Source organism: Siphateles boraxobius, unplaced genomic scaffold (assembly GCF_051911475.1).
Source record: "Siphateles boraxobius isolate OS27281-9 unplaced genomic scaffold, OSU_SipBor_1 22, whole genome shotgun sequence".
NCBI classification, from domain to species: Eukaryota; Metazoa; Chordata; class Actinopteri; order Cypriniformes; family Leuciscidae; genus Siphateles; species Siphateles boraxobius.
The window spans coordinates 1,823,375-1,844,384 of record NW_027508833.1 but is presented as its reverse complement, the minus strand read 5'-3'; the positions used below and the strand labels follow the sequence as shown (position 1 = coordinate 1,844,384).

General features: G+C 37.0%; 1 protein-coding gene across 2 annotated transcripts; it reads left to right on the top strand.

Moving 5' to 3' along the window:
- The first annotated feature begins 3,330 nt into the window (after positions 1-3,330).
- Positions 3,331-20,905, top strand: mocs1 (molybdenum cofactor synthesis 1). 2 transcript variants are annotated; one of them, XM_077238303.1, is made up of 11 exons: positions 3,331-3,749; positions 4,870-5,008; positions 6,554-6,721; positions 7,266-7,430; positions 9,250-9,311; positions 9,721-9,832; positions 10,991-11,103; positions 11,348-11,458; positions 11,600-11,720; positions 18,073-18,135; positions 19,051-20,905. In XM_077238303.1, exons 1-10 carry the CDS (start codon positions 3,471-3,473, stop codon positions 18,126-18,128), a joined length of 1,326 nt encoding a protein of 441 aa, XP_077094418.1. In that variant the 5' UTR covers positions 3,331-3,470; the 3' UTR covers positions 18,129-18,135; positions 19,051-20,905. The 2 variants fall into 2 exon arrangements, with proteins under 2 accessions (XP_077094418.1, XP_077094417.1); XM_077238302.1 differs by having other exon boundaries at positions 3,427-3,749; positions 18,073-18,120.
- The last annotated feature ends 105 nt before the right edge of the window (positions 20,906-21,010 follow it).

Here is a 21,010-nt window from a genome sequence, read left to right as displayed (position 1 = left end):
AAATATGAAAGCTTACTGGATATTTGGATTAAAGCAGAAATAACATGACAATATGAGAGCTGTTGTGCAGTCAGGAGGGTTTCTTGTGTAGATGACGTGTTTAAAGCGTACTGGAAATGTTTCAGGTTATAACTCTTCAGGTTCACTGGCTTAAATGTAGGATAGGAAATGTTTTTCATAAGCACTTTTTGTTATAGGCCTACTGGTTGAAAGTGTTCCAGATATAGAAAAATTTACAGTAGGAGAAATGTTTATTTGTTCATCTCTCATCATTGTATTGGGTTATATGTTTATAAAGAGCTTATAAAAGAGCTCTATGATAAATTGTATTATTACATACTGCATTATATATTGCAATTGTTTTATATATTGCATTATAAAGAGCTTAGATCAATAAAACTAAGAGTTTCCATTTGATCTTCCTAAAACCTATTTTTTGACAAATAGCCTACTGTTATTAAGATCTCATTGATTTACATTAAGCTATAAGAATTTCATCTATGTTTTGGTCATATCAGCAACTGCACCAGACTGCATATTTTTGCTCCGTTTGAGCCTCTGAATGAACTGTGTTTTTGTCCTCTACATATTCTCATATCAGTGCTTCCCAACCTTTTCCAGTTCATGGCCCACACAACCAAACATGTAGGATAGGTTTCTCCGGTCCACTGCAAGAATTTTGCAGACCCGACTATTTGTGTCACTTTGGTTGACAAAAGGAGTCTTTATCGAATAAACTGGCAATAAACAAAAAATGTAGCTCATGGGTTCCCGAGCCCAGTCCCGGTTCCAGAAGCCCGGTTGCTCTAACCTTAATGAACATATCAGACTTTTGACCCATTTTTGCTATAGTCCTTTCAAGAGTAGCTATATTCTGCATTTGCAGTGTGTAGATGTTAATCAATGAAGCTGTCTACACTGCACAATACATCTCTTTACATCGAGTCTACACTTTTTGTTAAAATAAAAGGGATTCGCGAGCTTGCTTTACTCTGAACAAAACAAAACCTGGAGTTTTCTGACGAACTTCTAATTGGCATTGAGTTCAAGAAATCACCAGTCAGCGATCGGCTACATTGCTCAACACAGCAAAAGAGTCAAGAGACTGACACATGACATACTGTATGAAGACTTGCACGTTTAGCTTTGTTTTTAGTCTTTTTTTCCGGTGTTGCTGACGATCTAGGCTGATAACCATTTATCCATGTTTGAAGGGATAGTTCACCCAAAAATGTTTTTTTTTTCATCATTTACTGACCCTCGAGTTGTTCCAAACCTGCGTGAGTTTCTTTCTTCTGTTGAACACAAAATAGCCTATAGTATTTTGAAGAATGTCAGTTTCCAAACAGTTGAATGGACCACATTGTAGAAAGAATACTATTGAAGTCAATGGGCGCCGTCCACTGTCTGGTTACCAACATTCTTCAAAATATCTTCTTTTGTGTTCAACAGAAGACAGAAACTCATACAGGGTTGGAACAACATGAGGGTCAGTAAATGATGACAACATTTTCGTTCATTTTTGGGTGAACTATCCCATATTGTAGACTAAAGTAACTGTGGTAGACTGGGTACAGTTGAGACACCTTAAATAACTTGAAATAACTTGAAGCGTGCGCAGCAAACACAAGTTGTGATTTGTGGTGTGCGCATGCGTATTAGTGTCTTCTTTGATCGTGGGAAATTTGAACAACGGACGCATCTCCGATCCGAAGATATCGGCAAAAGGTTCACTTCACCATGCACACTCCACAAGAAATAGCTTATTATCCTTATGTGACTGTTAAACGTAACTGGTGTCATCACAAAAGTTATTCTGTTCCCTAAAAACTGGCATATTTCATGGTATTGTGTCATGCGAGATCATTGCAAAATCTAGAGAAATGTGCGAGGTGGCCAGCGGGGTAAGTTGAGACACACGTGTATCATCAGCTGTACCCCCGATAGATTTCTATTAAGAAACAAACTGTTTAGTTGTTCAGTGTTATGATAACAGGTTTAACTTCGTAATTAGCCAGCATAGGACGCAAATGAAAATAAAATTTGATATTTGTGATATGTAAACTGTGTATTATTAATAAATATATTAAATATATTGTTCCTGTTTTATATATTTAAACCAGTGCTAATTTAAATAAAATGAATGAATTTAAATGGATGAATAAATAAACATGTTGCCCAATTGTCTTTTTTTCTTTATTTGTCTTTATTTATTATATTTGCAATGGACATTTAGTTACCTTTACATCATTAAAAACGGGTGTCTCAACTGTACCATGCTACTGTCTCAACTGGACCACATATGGGTACAGTTGAGACAAAGTTAAGACAAAAAGCACCTTATTTTTATGAGCTAATTGTGGAAAATATAAACTACTTATGGGTATTATTGATTGATAATATCTTAGTCTACAAGCTAATGAAATGTCATGTGGCATGTCATGTAGAAATTCACTTCTTTTCAGTATCTATTTTTGTGTGAAACATTAAAACGCAAAAAGTGTGTCAACTGTACTCAGTCTACCCAATGCAGCAAAAGTATGGCAGGCTAGCCTATTTCAATTGGTGGTTTGGTTTATTCTTACCACAACCAATCAGTGAGCTTAAATAGTGAATAGCCTACACAGCAACAGTTTAATATTTATTTTTCGTTATTTCATTAGCTATTATATTTATTTAGACATTATTACATATATTAACAAAATTATTATTTTTATTAATAGTAGGCGGCCCATATTGAAAACCACTGACCTATATCATATAGGCTAAAACATAAATGTCTGAAACTCACAAAAACAGATGCTAATTGTTTCATTAATATATATATATATATATATATATATATATATATATATATATATATATTTATCTCTGTTCATCAGCTATCAACTAGTAAGTTAAGTTTGCTATTTTATCTTTTTGCTTTGTTGCTAATTCTGATCCACTATAGGTGCTATAATACACTTTTTGTTTGGCTTTTGTTGTCACGTGCTTTACCTTACTTAGTAAATAAAATCTCAGTCCTTTCCAAACTATTACAGTGATTTGTCCATTTCAGTTCAAACTAGGCTTGGTTTTCTCTTGGGTGTTTATGCAGCTGCATGTGATCAACTTCATGTTGAACTGCATCATGTGAGCTCAAAGTCCAAAGCACTGTGAAATTATTAACAGCACTTTTATGACAGATGCTTACCAGAATGTCACATGATGACACACAGTTGTTGAGCATGATGTGCAGAACAAGACAAACAGCACTAACATTTCTGGTGGCTTTTAATATGTGTGTAACATTGGTTAGGTACGTTTCACTCGACTTCCGAGTTCCGACTCGAGTCGAAATCCCTTCTACATTTTTGTTGTTTGTGGTTCACAATCGAGAAACTACATTGCCCTAAGTTCCTGTATATTTTCCTCGACGTTGATTGGTTGCGCATAGACACGCCCCCTCATGGTTGTTCCAGGCGAACTGCATGTCAAGTTTAAACGCAGGCACGAGACTAGCGGATAATGTGTCAGTTTCAGCACAGACTGTCATTTGTGCTATTATGATGGCATTAAACTGCAGCACATTCCGTCGGCTTATCTCTGGAGCCCAGACCGCGGCTGAGGCCTGCGCACAGCGGGCAGTTCGACAGACATGTGGGAGATACAGAGTGTGTCGAAGCTATTCCAGTGTCACTCCTGAAGAGAATACACTGGAGCAGGTGTGTGTGTCAGACTCAGCCGGTACAACTGACACAACTGCACAGGTAAGATATAATAAATATATTAAAAATGCATCATTTAAAATATTAGCGTCATATTATATTTAACGTCACATATGATTATCTGATACACTTGGGTTGTAACTCTTGCATTAGGCTAACATCCCAAATACTGACTTGCTAATGTCTGTTTTCATGTGACAACATTTGTTGATGCATGTGCGCTTGTTGTTTCTATGTATATACTACACGAGTTGTTTGTTTTCTGTTAGCGTAATAGAAAGTATTTTAATGTGTATTAAGTAGCCCCAAAAATATTTGGAAACCCACGTTTTAAAAATGAATGATTGTCAAAACAATAATACATACAAAAAGATTAAGACTATCTGACATGCACAAGGTCTCATTTATGCTTCATTCAAGATGGGTGCTGAACATATTGGTTTGAAAGTGTGACAAATTATAAATGGTTCTTTCTTTACAATAGTTGGGTCATAAGACCCTCACTAAAGTACCAAACCAGACACATCAGTCATGGATGTAGTAACGTGATATATAACATGAAAACCCATTATACATTTTCTCTTGCCATCAAAGAGTTTACCACAAACTGGTCAATGGCCTACAAAATGAAAAGAAATTAAGTCTAAATATCATATTTGTACAATATAACTTGTTTTAATTTTTTTTAACAGAAATACTCCCTTAATGTGGACTTTTCAAAAGCTTGCAAAAAAGTTTGCAAAAAGTCAAAAAAGTTTGTCCAGCTGAGGTTAAAAAAAACCCCAACTAAATTTGGGTTATTTTAAAGGGGACCTATTATGCAAAATTCACTTTTATTAAACTCTTTGTTTGAACAAAGATGTGTGTCCGCAGTGTGTTTAAACAACAGCCTATAATGGTAAAATCCACCCATTCTTTTATATATATATATAATCCCCATAAATCATAAACGGTCTCCCCAAACGAGCAGTTCCAGATTTGTAGTTCCAGTAGCCCCGCCAATGACTGGTGGCAATTTGCCCTATTAGCATAGATCCCGCCCTGAGAGAGACGCATTTCTGTTTCCTCGCTGTAGCAGCTAAAGAAATACAATGTCTGCACCAAAAAAATAAAATAAAACATCACAAATGTTCTGTTAAATTTAATGCCGACTGCTTCGCAGGTCCGAGAGCTTGTGGTTCCAGGTGGTCATCGGCGAGTTCTGAAGGACGTCCTGCCTTTCTCAGCATTTCTTACGGACTCTTTTGGACGGAGGCATAATTACCTTCGCATTTCCCTCACTGAGAAATGTAACCTCCGCTGTAAGTCTCTCTAATACTGCATGCTTTTTAGAAAGACATCGGCCTCATGAATATGCAAATTAGCCCCACGTCCATTCAATATATACATCATATAGCCTAGATAATTCACCCGCTCCTGTCCCTTCTTAAAGGTGTTCTTTCGGTGGAAAAGCCTTGGCCCACACATTGACGGGATTGGTTACATGTTTGTGACGTCAATCCAATTTCTATAATGCTTTATACAATACAGATTGTTTCAAAGGAGCTTTACAGGGATAAACAGAAAAATAATGATTCAATGATGCAAACAGAGTTTAATTCTGCTGTAAAGACAATGCAAAAAGACAATGGTGTCATTGTTCAGCTGAAGTCCGTTCAGTGTTGATTCAGTTCTGTTCAATAACTGTTTAAAGATCATCAAATATGAAATGAGTGTCATTCATCTATAAGGAATTGGGCATTTTTGACACTGTCTTTGGTTCACTGCAGTTTTAAGTAGAAAAAACTCAGCAATGGTGTAGACTGGTGAATTTGCACATGGTTTGTCCTAAAGGCACATTAAAAACACAACATAGACATATAAACAGCATTAAAAACTCAGGTTTCACCATAGGGGGACTCCTATTGCAATGTTGTTGTTTTTTTAAATCCAAAGTATTTAGTACGAAGGTGAAACTTTGTAAAGTTGTTAAGATATGTCAAAATATACCTCACAGTTTTTTGTTTGTTTTTTTTTTTACAGATTTTTTAAACAAAAAAATGTAAGAGATATAACCATTTAAAATAAAGTGTTACACCGTTTCCTGGTCTGTTTTGACCTGAAAGTGAACTTTGGCTTTGAAATCATGCTGATTTAATTTTTACTTTGCATATTTCACTTTGCCAGCTATTGATGAACCACTGCAGCATGTAAAGGAGAGTCAAGCTGTTTATCATCTTAATTTTTTTCATAAAAGTGTATGCAAGTTAAGTGAATCTAGTTTGTTTAACAGCATTTCCGAGTAATATTGATGTTGTTAATACTGATATTGATGTTGTTTTAGTGTTGTTTTGTTAGAGAAATAATATGTAAGTGTCATAAATTTAGACAGTTTTGAGCAGTCATTAGTTATAAGTTTCAAATAAATTTAATTAAATCCATTGAAGCCAATGGAGTTCACACTGGCAATTCTCATATCATATGTTATTATCAATTTAATTGAATGATATATTCAAGTAAAAATTAACTTATTGATATAAAAGATAAGAGATTGATATAATATTGATAAAATACCAAAAAAATATTTTCTTAAAAAAAAGTGAATTTAAGTGATCAAATGTAACGTTAATAAAACTAAGATCCATTAGCTCATCCTTGGACATGAGTCCCGTCGGATTGATTTCCATCGGCGGTCGAGGTGAAGACGACTACAACTCCCATGATTCCACACTTCCTCATGGCATCATCAAGCCAATAATAATCTTTGTTATTATTGTGAATATGTGACCTCTAACGGCCAAACTTGCATACTGTCTCTTTAAGACAAGAGTTAAGAATCAGTAATGATTAGTTTCTGTATTTCTCAGGTCAGTACTGTATGCCACAAGAAGGAGTAAAACTCAGCCCTCGCTCTCAGCTCCTAACAACAGAGGAGATACTGACGTTAGGCAGACTCTTCGTACAACAGGGGGTGAACAAGATCCGGCTGACTGGAGGAGAACCTCTCATTCGCCCAGACGCTCTGCATATCATAGGTACCTTTTACACCTGTGAGCTTTGTAAATGCTTGTTAACTTTCAATCATAACACAGTAATGATATAGACAATTCGAAATCTGCGTCTTATGTTGCATGTCAGAATGTCTGCAATTAAGAAATGACAATCAGTTCTTACTTTTAATGTACTGTGGATATTTTAACTAAGCGTCTGTGTATTGACGTAAAAACCCTAGAAATTAAATTTAACATATTTATAAATGAAAAAAAAAACAAGTTTTATATAATTTATATTAGCTTTAATAAAATATGCATATGTAATATTCCATATTGTACATGGAAAATGATCTTGTATCTGCTAATTCTGTTAATCAGTGTTTAAATAAAAAAAAGAAGAAACCACATCTTGCATATTTAATTTCTGGTTTAAAAAAGGAAAAAGGAATTGAGGCAAAAGTACACGGACCATGTACAGCATGTTTTGCGCTTATTGGCGAATATTCTGAAAAACAAGCATGCCAAAACGATGTTGCAGCCAGAAACATTGAATAGTTGACCTTTTCTCTTTTTTTCTTTCTGAAAGCGGAATTGAGGAAGTTGGAGGGTCTGAAGACCATTGCAGTCACAACAAACGGCATGAATTTGAGACGGCTGTTGCCCGGTTTGAAGAAAGCTGGAGTGGATCTACTCAACATCAGCCTGGACACTCTGGTCCCGGAAAAATTTGAGTTCATCGCTAGACGAAAAGGTGCCGTTGATCAGTCACTGAAATATAAGAAATATAACACCTATATTTGAACCGAGCACAGAGTTTGTGTTCCTCCAGGACAGATGTAGATAGGTGCAGATAGACCGCATGAGGTGTCCTGGATGAAGGAAGGGGAATGTCTTACAAAGAACAAAGATAGAAGCAGAACATAGAGAGTAGTTTAGCTCCATTGTTGCTCCTATGCTTTCCTATGCTAAATGGAATCCAGCCATAAAAATGGAATTTACTGTATAACGCGGAATTTCATGGAATGTGTAATATTTTGGATGACTAAATAAAAAGCTGGTGAGTACACTTACATCAAATCGTGATATAGACTAGTGTCTGTGAATATTAAACTGCAAAAAGTGTATTTAAATATGAATCCTGCATGTTCTGCTTGTCTCTGTGTGAATGAATGGTTTAATTTACCACACACAAACACACACACACACACACACACACACACACACACTGAAGCTCGCATGACACTTGCAGTGTTTTCAGCCTCTTCCGCCTCTCTATATGAGGACATGAATGCATGAACTTCATCTCCAGAGTCTCTTCATTAGCATTTTACATCATATCATAAACACAAAGAAACTCAAAGGTCATCACAGCAACCCGTCAAAAATAAAATAAATTAACTTGAAATTGCTACAGAAATATAACACTGTTGTACAGTAGAATTTAGCTATGTCAATGTAATAATAATACTAACACTAATAATAATAATAATAAATTATTATTAAAACCTTTTTTGTGCAGCACTTTGTTTGACAACATTTTTTTTGTTTAATTTCATATGATTAAAAGATCAATTAAATTAATGTTTTATGCCTTCATTTGATTGCCAGGAAAATTAAAATACACAACACAGAATTTCTGAAATAAAAAAAACTTTTCTTAGAAATGAAATTTTATTGTTAAATGAACAAATTTTTATTGATTTTTATGATATTCTATTAATTAGACATGCTTTTTGATGATCTAAATTGTATTAAACCATTAAAATGGAATCCAGAAAACTTAAAACAGAAAGCACAGTATTTGGTAAAAAATAAAATAGGGCTCTAAACATGTAATTTTTGTAACATTTAATAAATTGTTGTTAAATTGTATAAGTTTCATGATTTCAATTAATTAGACATGCTTTTTGATTACTAAAATGTAATTTAAAAACTAAAATGGAGTCCAAAAAAAGTTTAAAAAAAAAAAAGTAAAAACAAATTGAAACGAAAAAAGCGGAATTTGGGAAAAAATAAAACGCAATTTGGGAAAAAATAAAATCAATTTCATAGGGCCCTAATTGTTGATCTCAAACATAGAAAATTATTAACAACAGGATTATGAAGATGTTCAGTCAGTGTAAGAGTGTAAGAGCTCCATGTTCTCATTTCAGAATCAAAACACACATTGCAGAAAAACAAAAATGTACAGTGTAACTTCCATCAGTACGGTTTGTTTCATAACTCTAACCCAATTTAAGTCTTGTGACATTGTCAAAACATTTGTCTTAGCTAAATTAACATGTTCTAATTAGAAGCTTTCCAATGAAACATTTAGTCAGACTGTGAAGGGTATTTTAATCATTCATTAATAAACTTGTAATGCCAAGTATTTAAGATGTACAATAGCAGTATTGTGACAAAAATACAATCATTTCAGAGACTGTTGGACTGCATGTTTTTACTAGAAAATAGATTGAAATATATGCGGCTATGGAATTTAGCTGTAGCTGACAGTCACATATTGGCAACCATTATTTTAAATGGTACAATACTTTCTAATTGACGCTCAATATTGGTATCACCTACAGGGTTTCATAAAGTGAGGGAAGGCATCGAAGAGGCTATTGAAATGGGCTACAATCCAGTCAAGGTAATGTACCTTTCTCAAAACATGGGATTTTAGAATCCCTTTTGATGTATGAAATGATCAATATCTAAGGTTAAAGCTTTAAAAAGGTGCAAAAGTTCTAGGAAACAGTGTTAAATACTGTTATTGTTAAAAGTAACCAAATGCTGGAGCCCCTTTATTACTACTTTTCTAGCAACACCCAAAAAAGTTTGTTGTTAATATTCATTTTCTTAAAGGTCACCCAAAAATGAAAACTCTGTCATCATTTACTCACCCTCAAGTTGTTTCAAACCTGTATGAATTTCTTTCTTCTACTGAATACGAAAGACGATATTTTGAAGAATATGGGTAACCAAACAGTTGATGGACCTCCTTAACTTCTATAGTATGGAAAACATACTACTATATAACTCTATCACTCTGTCCTCAGGTGAACTGTGTGGTCATGAGAGGTCTGAATGAAGACGAGTTGATTGACTTTGTGTCATTGACGGAGAGGAAACCATTGGATGTGAGATTCATTGAGTACATGCCATTTGATGGTAAGATTGTTAGCTAAAGTCTTCATAGTACACTTGTTACAGGTTGTAGGATAATTGGCAAGGTTGTAAAGGTTGCCGTTTCTGCCCCAGTTCTCTAATCGTATTAGTAGTGCAGATTATTATCTTTCCAGGTCAAGGAGACTTGGTTTTCCGCAGGATTTATTGTCATAACACATGTAACACAGTCCACATTCTGGTGATGTTTTAGGCCAAGAATCATTTAAGTCATATTCACCACTAAATTGGTTTAACAATGTGCAGAAACAAGTTTCAACTGCTCTTACAGGATTCTGGTTCTTGTAACCTTCAATACTACAGCAGTCACTCCAATAGCAAACTGACTCGAGAGTGTGATCAATGGAGCCGTTGGTGAGGTGTGGAATCAGTGACTCATCAAACCCACACGACACAAAGTGAAATTATGAATGACTACATAGACTCCAATTTAAGCAACAAAAAGACTTGTTTTGAACTATTGCATTTTCATTGTAAGGTTCAGAAAGGTTGAGATAAGCACTGGAGAAAATTCATTAAATATGACGTTTTAGATTAATTCTCTTTCTTGTTTTGTAGTTGCAGTTGTAGTGAAACTCCAAGTTTGAGTTAAACATTCATATCTTTCTTCACACTTTGCCTTTTAAATACAGGGCCATTTCATGTCAAATCAGCCAACATTTTGGAAACTAATCCGGCTTATATTTTTGGTTTTATTTCTGAAGAAAAACAAACATGAATAGTGACAAAAGTCAAAATATTAAATTTCATGGATGTATATTTATGGAGTAATCCACTATTTTGTAGAGGGGGCTCAAATGACAATTTCCACTTGTGATTTGGAGCCTTTTCCTATTTTTGAACTGTCACTGTTGGCATATAATGCAACAAAGATTGCTAAAGTAAACAGATTTTACTAAAAGACCTACCAATCTCTGTGTAAAAATAAAATAATGATGCTGCCATTGTTCTAAAGGCATTTTTTACCTCAACGTAATTTGGCTCCAGGTGAAAATCTCTGTCTTCCACATCTGTCTTTTTCAGAAATTATCAAAATTTGAATGAACATTTAATCCATGTTTGGAGAAACCATTTCTACAGAGAAAATTGTAAAGCAGTTGAATGTTGCTTAAGCATCTTTATACACATTGGCTGTCTCTGTAGGGAACAGATGGAACTTCAAGATGATGGTGAGCTTTCAGGAGATGCTGGACTGTATAAAGCAAAAATGGCCCAATCTGGAACCTGTGCCTGGAGAGGAAAGCAACACAGCCAAGGTCAGCCCAGCTCCAGACTGATAAATACATCACTGGCCATGAATCATTCTCAATGTTAAACTCTCATTGGATTTGGCTCATTGGTGGGGGTTATTTCCAGTGTTACCGTGCAGTTATTAACCATTGGTCTGTAAATGCTTTTCAAGTTTCTCATGTTATTAATAGGCCGAAAAGCTTTTATCAAAACATTCCTTTTGCAATCTTGAAGCCCTCATGTGTGTATTTCTGTGTTGTGCGTTCACAGGCGTTTAGAGTACCAGGATTTCAAGGCCAGCTTGGCTTCATTACCTCCATGTCAGACCATTTCTGTGGTTCCTGTAACCGCCTGCGCATCACGGCCGATGGCAACCTGAAGGTACGTGTTGTGTTTGATGTTCCTTACACACCCTTATGCTTCTCACACAGTTGTCTACTCTGTGTTTTATATATATATATATATATATATATATATATATATATATAAAATGTGTGTGTGTGTGTGTTGGCATGCTATTAGGTTTGTTTGTTTGGGAATTCAGAGGTGTCTTTGAGGGATATTCTGCGCTCCGGAGCGCCTGAAGAGGAACTACTGCACATCATAGGGGCAGCAGTCGGGAGGAAGAAGAAACAGCATGCAGGTAAAGACACACAGACACACACACACACACACACACACACGCACACGCACACGCACGCACACGCACACGCACACGCACACACCACACACACGCACACACACCACACAGACGCACACACACCACACACACACACACACACACACACACACACACACACACACACACACACACACACACACACACACACACACACACACACACACACACACACACAGGCTGTGTATGAAATCATCTCCTATACCCCTATTTCTCACTATTTGAGGGAACAGACAGTTGTAGTGGCTGAATGAATTCCTGCATGTGACCAGAAGATGGCGCTGCAGCTCATCCATCCATTTTCCAAACCGCTGCTCTAATGCACTGTAGGTACACAGTAATCATACAGGTATACATTCATTTTTTAATTGATTATTACATTGTTTAATTAAGGTTTATACATGCTAGTTCAAGATGCATATTTTTATTACTACTGGCGCTGCCAGTTTGCTAATTCTTTTGCAAAAAATTATTAAACGGCAAGCTCAAACTATGCAAAAGCAGCATCACTTCCGGCTCACTCAATTAAATTAAATTCAATTCAAATTTATTTGTATAGCGCTTTTCACAATACATATTGTTTCAAAGCAGCTTTACAGAAAGTGCATTTCAGAAATGTACATAGAAAAAAGTTAGTTAATCATGTATTAATTTAGGGCATAACATATCGCCGGCGTTGAGTTGTCTCTTCACAGTCATCGAGTCGTCTCTTCACAAGCGTTTAGTCATCTCATCGCAGGTGTTGGGGCATCTGAAGTCTCCGTGAGAGTTTGGATAGAAACTGGAGCTGACGAACGCTATTTACCTCGGGTCTAGCTTCCCGAGATAACAGCAGAAGAGCAGATGGGAAATAATTAGCATAGCTCCTGTTCATAATATTAATGCATTCGATCTGATTCAACAGTGGTATAAAAGGTAAGCATTATTTGAATGCTTGGCTAAAGAGATGTGTCTTTAATCTAGTTTTAAACTGGGACAGCAAGTCTGAGCCTCGAACAATATCAGGAAGGCTATTCCAGAGTTTAGGAGCTAAATGCGAGAACGCCCTCCCTCCTTTAGTGGACTTAGATATCCTAGGAATGACCAGAAGCCTCGAATTTAGTGATCTTAAAGAGCGCGATGGATTGTAGGGCGATAGAAGGTCCATTAAATACACAGGAGCTAAACCATTTAGGGCTTTATAGGTCAGTAATAGTACTTTGTAATTGATACGGAACTTAATAGGTAACCAGTGTAGAGATGATAAGATTGGTGTTATATGATCATATTTTCTTGACCTAATAAGAACTCTAGCGGCTAACTGTAGCTTGTTTATTGAGGATGCAGGACAACCAGCTAATAAAGCATTACAGTAATCTAGTCTTGAGGTCATGAATGCATGAGCTAACTTTTCTGCATCAGAAACAGATAGCATGTTACGTAGCTTAGCAATGTTTCTAAGGTGGAAAAAGGCTGTTCTTGTAACATATGAAATATGGTTTTCGAATGACAAGTTGCGGTCTAGTATAACACCCAGGTCTTTTACTGTAGTGGATAAAGTAACAGGACATCCTTCTAAATTAAAGTTGAATTGTACGAGGTTTTGTGGGTAGTTTTTTGGACCAATAAGTAATACCTCTGTTTTATCTGAATTTAACAGCAGGAAATTACACATCATCCAGCATTTTATATCTTTGAGACACTCTGTCAATTTAGATGAGTTAGTGTTTTCATCTGGTCGTGATGAAATATGTAGTTGAGTGTCATCAGCATAACAGTGGAAATTAATTCCATCTTTTCTTATAATATTACCAAGTGGCAGCATATATATTGAGAATAGCACAGGGCCTAACACCGATCCTTGCGGCACTCCATAGTCTACTGACGTTATCTTCGATTTTTCCCCATTTAAACAGACAAAATGATAACGGTCTGATAAGTACGATCTAAACCAGCTTAATTCCTGTCCCTGAACACCAGTGTAGTTTTGTAGTCGATCCAAGAGTATTTTATGATCTATAGTGTCGAACGCAGCGCTAAGATCGAGTAGAACTAGTATTGAGATACAGCCTTGGTCAGAAGCTAAAAGTAAATCATTTGTAATTTTAACTAGCGCAGTTTCTGTGCTATGATGCGGTCTGAATCCTGACTGAAATTTTTCATAGATATCATTTTCTTGCAAGAAAGAGCACAATTGAGCGGATACAACTTTTTCTAGTATTTTAGACATAAATGGAAGATTTGAAATGGGTCTGTAATTTGCTAGGTTATTTGGATCTAATTGCGGTTTCTTAATAAGAGGTTTTATTACTGCCAGCTTGAATATTTTTGGAACATGACCTAAAGATAAAGACGAGTTAATAATATTGAGAAGAGGCTCTTCCACTACAGGTAACACTTCTTTCAGTAGTTTAGTGGGTATTGGATCTATAGGGCCCTATGAAATCCGTTGTAATTTTTCTCAAATTCCGTTTAATTTTTTTCAAAAACATTTTTTGGATTTATTTTTAGCCCTTTCGGATTTTTCGGATTTGCTTGTTTTCTTTTCACTTCTAACCAGTATTGGCCGTTAAATTCAGTTACACAAACTCACAATTCAGCTTTTTTATTTAAACTCTTAATATATTCAGCAAAGTACATTCAAAATTCTCCAAAATTCAGCCAAACCTTCAACAAATCTCTGGCCAAAAATAACAGTAACATGAAGGTAACAGTTACAAGGTAGGATTGATGAATATTAAATTAAAGATTAAATGCAGACATGCTGCAGGGAGACAGAAACATTGAAACAACGATATGTGCCTCACAGAAAGCCAACACAATGACATTAAAACCACTTTTCCTAAAGTAAAAAATTCTTTATAACTACTTGCATACATCATTTATTCTTTCAAGCAGACATATTTATTTGTATGAATTAAATATAATTAATCCTTAAAGCTATTAACAAACAGTGAATGCTTTTATCTTTTTCTTTTGTTGCTTGACACGGACCACATTAGGTTTATTACCCACTGTCACTTTAAGACGTCGGATCATGTCCAATGACATGCGGATCCAATTGCACTGATGCACATCCGATACATACACTCAAAACTGTTTAAGACATACCCGACATAGTTTACGTGAATACTCTCCAAAACGGACATTTAGACATAATGTTGTGTGTATTTGTCTATTTAGATACGAAAGAGAGCTCAATTCAGTACTCGCGCGCTGTATGTGTCTATTGTGCATGGCTGCACGCTTCGGGTTGGGTGTGTGCGCACAGAAAACCGTACCGAATAGTGCTCTTTTTTGCATCATCACTCTTATTCATATCGCCTGCTCTACTCATTCTCCCAGACGTTTACATTTTTTTGTAACGTTTTATGAGACTGCTGGTTAGATCAGCACGTTACAGTATATAAATGGACGCATCTACCACAAACGCAGCCTCCGTTAGCTTATCAGAAGCCCCTCGTTTCGACATTTTTTCCCTACGTGTGAACGAGAGGTCGTATGGTTACTATGCAACATGTTTAACAATGCAATTTGGCCATGGTTTAGGTAGAGACCTTTCTCTACCTAAACCGTTTGTTGTTTTAAACTGAAAAATGAGAAGGAAGTAAAAAAAAATGTTTTATTTAATATGTCAACAAAATATATGCAAATTCCACGTGTATAAGAGAATTCCGTTTTCATGTGTAAATTCCGTGATTCCGTCCGCGTTTTCCGCATCACGGAAATCATAGGGCCCTAGATCTAATAAACATGTTGTTGGTTTAGATGCAATGATAAGTTTATTTACCTCTTCCTGTCCTATAGTTGTAAAGCGGTGTAGTTGTACTTGAGGAGCGATAATTGAGGCCTCATAGGACACCATAAAAGATTGTACATTTACAATTGTGTTTCTGATGCTTTCTATTTTCTCATTGAAGAAATTCATAAAATCATTACTACTATACTGTAACGGAATATTTTGCTCTGGTGATGTTTGTTTATTTGTTAGTCTAGCTACGGTGTTGAATAAAAACCTTGGATTATTTTGGTTATTAGTTTGCGGAGATGCTCAGCCCTGGCTGCTTTTAGAGCCTTTTTATAACGTGACATACTAGGTGTTTCTCAATGTCAAGGAAGGATCCTCGGAAGCCGTTATTTCGAGGATGCTACGTCATCGACATCCGTCGAACGACTCTTCCAATGTCGAGGATCCTCAGAATTTCAACCAAGGACTGAGTCCTTCGTTCTAAAAATATCCCATACACAGGAAAGGATGCATATGTGTATGGCCTTCGCGCTCTCAAATCACCCACAATCCTATGCGCCAGCTTTGCTATCTTGTTCAAAAAATAAAAAATGTAAGACGTTAGCGGAGTCAGAGCAATAACGGGGCACTATGCTTGTACATGTAAGTTACCATACATTTGTTATAACCGTTGTACATATAAGTAAAGTTTAACGTTTAAGTGCCAGTACAAATTACTACCGTATTGATATTACAAATTATACAAATATATACAAATTACGTTATTGATGGCTAACTGAACCGGACCTGTCATTTAGCTTGGTTGCCGTCACCGGCATTTCTTTTATAAATAACTAGTTAAGTTGTACAAAGTAATTTAACATGATTAGCAGAAGAGAATTCTTTTAAAAACATTTAAAATCGTACTGGCCCCAAACTTTTGAACGGTAGTGTACATCACAACTTTTTGATCTTTTTGAATTTTTGCAGCGCCAAAAGCGGACCTTTTCACTGACGTAATGACGCAATGACGTGCACTTGCTAGCCTGTTCCATTTACGTGTTCTCCGAATGCTAAAGAGGAGCCTCGCCTAGCCTCTGAAGGAAATGACTTGGAAGGATCAATCCTGCCAAGGAAGTATCCTTGACATTGAGAAACGGCTACTGTCTTTCCACGCGATTCTAAAGACCTCTAAATTAGTTTGTTTCCATTTATGCTCTAAGTTACGAGTTTCTCCCTTGATACGTTAACATGCGTAGCACTGTTGTACCATGGTGCTTTAGTTTTCTCTCTAACCTTTTTTAATCTAATTGGTGCAACAATTTCTAGTGTACTAGAGAAAATGGTGCTCAAACTGCTAGTCATTTCCTCTAGTTCATCTGTTTGTTTGGGTTCACTGAGCAGCTGAGATAGATCAGGTAAGCTATTTGAGAATCTATCTATAGTGGTTGGAAGGATTGTTCTGCCTGGTCGATAACGTGGCGCAACATGACAAATTTCAGCAGTACGTATATAGCAAGTTACCATGTAATGATCAGTGACATCATCACTTTGCGGTACAATATCTATATCGGTCGGATTGGTTCCATATGATATGATTAAATCTAGTGTATGATTTAGACGATGATTGGGACCACTGACGTTTTGCTTGACCCCAAAGGAGTTTAATAAATCTGTAAACGCAGCCCCTAACGCATCATTTGTGTTATCTACGTGTATGTTAAAGTCTCCAACAATTATTAGTTTATCGACATTGACCAATAGATCTGAGAGAAAGTCTGCAAACTCTATTAGGAAGTCAGCATAGGGCCCTGGAGGTCTATATACAGTAGCCAAGGCTAGAGATAGTAGGGATTTCTTTCTTACATCTAAGAGCGTAACATTTGGCACAAGTACTTCAAACGAGTTAAACCTGTGACCTGTTTTCTGAGTAACATTAAGAATATCTCTATAGATTGTTTCAACACCGCCGCCACGACCGATCAGACGGGGCTCATGCTTATAACAGTATCCTGGTGGACTGGACTCATTTAGACCGAAATAATCATTTGGTTTAAGCCAGGTTTCAGTAAGGCAGAGTACATCAAAACTATTATCTGTGACCATTTCATTTACAATAACCGCCTTAGGTGTGAGTGATCTAATGTTTAGAAGACCTAGCTTTAGAAATTGTTTTGTTCACTGATATTGAGATTTTCTGGTTTAATTACAATAAGATTTTTCCTAGATCCTACAGTAGATTTATTGTTTGGCCTCACTAGACGAGGAATAGACACAGTTGCTATATAATGTTCTACACTACTTATATCAATTAAGTTGGGACAGCAAAGACTGTGATTTGGACTTTGACTTACTAGTCAGATGGTTTGTAACGTCTTGGAGATGTTGTCCGACAGAACAGCCGCTCCGATTCTGCTCTGATTCGACTCCGTGTCCGAATTCACTCATTAGTTTTCATTCACTCCTTCAAGTGGACTATATTAGTGAACTAATGTAGGGAATAGTGAATGAGGGTATAAGGTGTGATTTTGTACACAGCGACACGCTCATGTCTACGTCATCATGTACTTTTTTTTAAATTGAATATAACTTTCTCTCTTTTTTCTTCAGGGATGCTTAATATATCTCAGATGAAGAACAGGCCGATGATCCTCATTGGTGGGTGACACAGCTGTACGTAATACACTTCCCACATTTAAACGTTTTCTCTCTCAGGGTTAGGATGGAGTGATGGACCAGAAGAAGTTTGTCAAAGCAGAAAAAATTATTTGCAAAGTACATGCCAGTCATATGAACAAAATAGTATTATTATTATTTTTTTGCATGTAGTATGTGATAAAAATGTATCTAAAAAAATCCAAATGTAAATGCATTCATATTGCACTTTTGTTTAAGTACAAGCAACCTGTCTATATTTTAGTTTTCCATAAAAATATAAATTTTTGATGAATTAGGGGTGTGCAATATTGACAAAAAAATAATGATTTCTGTGAAACCGTGATTTATGCTGATTCACTGAGATTGACCCCTGACATCCGGTTTGTGTTTTTATGCATGAGGTTTTGCTGCATTTGCACAGTTCTGCCCAGCAGAGGTCACCAGCGTGTGGCGTGTCCAACGCTTCAAAACAGGGAATCATTTTGAAATGCAATTGGTTCAGTTCCTCCCATCACTATGTACTGCTTAGCTTTGTTAGCAACTATTTTAGTTGGCAAAATGGAGCAAAATAAACTGCTACTTGTTTCAATTGAGAGTCCTCACACATTTAAGCTAAGCTCACGCTACAGTCTCCTGGCTCGCACATTATCCCTGACAGCAATATTTAAACTATTCATAAAAGATGAATCACTATGTGTTTTTCAAAGCTAGTGACATACTCCATGATTCCAGCTTCCAGATTGTTAAAACAACAATTACAATATTATCGTAGATGATTTATATCGCACAAGACGCACACCTCCAACAACCAACATTTATTGTTTATCAGCCTCCCCTGTTCACTCAGGTAAACATGTATCCATTTCCCAGATCTCCAGCAGTGGAGGATTGACGTTCAGTATTGTTGAATGTGTGTGTCCTTGTTCACAGGTGGAGATCACAGCTGGCGCCCTCCTCTCATCCACAGCATTGATCCAGCAGCCTCTTCGCCACATTACACTCAACGCTTCACTAGTAATGTCCATCAGGACGACACAAGCACTTTTGTTAATGATGTACAAGGCTTGACTCATTTTCACAGAAAGGATAATCCCATGATGAGCATTAATAATGTAAGACACATGCGCGCAGCCTCATTGGCACTTTGCAGTGACACGATGACCGAAAGTCATCGTCCGGTGACTCCCGGCGCCTCAAAACCCCCTCCAACACACATGTTGCCCTGGAGGTCTCGCCCAACACAACTACAGTCCACAACATTGGCTCCTGCCCCCCTTCTCAGTGCACTACTGTCCACATACAGATTTAGAGATTCATCTCTGCAGTTTGCACGCCTCTGCCACATAAAAACAGGGTTCGATTTGAAAACACCACATACAGACGCACAGCCGTCCAGCTTTGATGGAGCCTCTGATCGGTTGACCCACACTGATGCCCAGGGTAAAGCCTCCATGGTTAATGTGGGCAGGAAGGCGGTGACTTGTCGCACAGCCACGGCTTGTGGTAAAGTCATCCTGGGTCCAAAAGCTTTTCATCTGGTGCGCGTCAACCAGCTTGCCAAGGGTGATGCCCTAGCTGTAGCACGGCTAGCGGGCATCATGGGTGCCAAGCAGACCTCATCCCTCATTCCCCTGTGTCACCCGCTTCCTCTGGACCATGTTTCCGTTTCCATCGAGCTGCTGGAAGAAGCGCACGCCGTCCTCGTGAAGGCGACCTGCCAAACCACGGGCCGCACAGGAGTGGAGATGGAGGCTCTGAGCGCCGTTACCGTCGCCTCGCTCACTCTCTACGACATGTGCAAGTCAGTCAGCCGGGACATTATCATCACCGACATCAAGTTACTCAGCAAGACGGGCGGGCAGAGTGGAGATTTCCATCGCTGACCCGACTCCTACAGAACGCACATCTTACCTGTGTAAATGTAGCGTACTTCTTTCTAGAGCGATCAGCAAAATGTGCCTTCAGATGCCTCTAGCTCATACACTAATAGTCATTTGAGCTATTCCTGTGTCTATGACCAGCATGAAATGTGATTTATTCAAGCAAGAATCGTTTACCTAACACAAAGAATACTATATTTTGGTCTAGATTTATTTTGATAATGATAATGAGCAGCATTTCTATGAGGATACCCATTTTGCTCGGAAAAGGTTTTTGCCACCCTGAGCAAAACTGGTCAGGTTATTCATTTGATTTAAATGAATGTTTCACCTAAAAAGATGATGTTTTGAAAAATGACTCAGTGGTCAGTTTTTGGTTTGTTTTCCCATATAATGAAAGTCAATATGGTTTAGTGTTGGTTGGACCCCAGTGTTCAAAAAATATGAAGAAAAAAAAGTGCATTCAAGTTTGGAACAACACAAAGGGTTGAGTAAATGATGAAACTACCCCTTTAAAACAAAATACAAATGACTGGAAATTGTAAAAACCCGGAGTTATCGTTTTAGCTCTTCCTGTTCCACCGACCTGAAGTCAATTGTTTCGGGGTTAAATGCTGAAATAAGGTCTGTGGGCATGAAACAGAGGATGCACTAGTATTCTCTTCTATTGTGACGGATATCCAAGTGAAAAATTGTAGGGCAAGACTTGATTTTGTCCATCAAGAATTGATTGGATTGTGGTGGTTTATTTTATGAACCAAGCAGAGAATATGTGAAGCGTTGTACCGGACGGGCCGCCAGCATTCGTCAGAATGATCATTTTCTAATTAAATTGCTAAAGGTTACAATGTATAATTTGCTCCATATTTTAACTGCAATAATAAAATATTTGAATGACAGATCAATCTGATGTGTTCGGTAGCAAAAGACTTATTTTTTTCTGTCTTGGTCCATTATGGATACATATTATTTCTATAACTTATTACTGTAAAGTCATGCAAATAAACTGA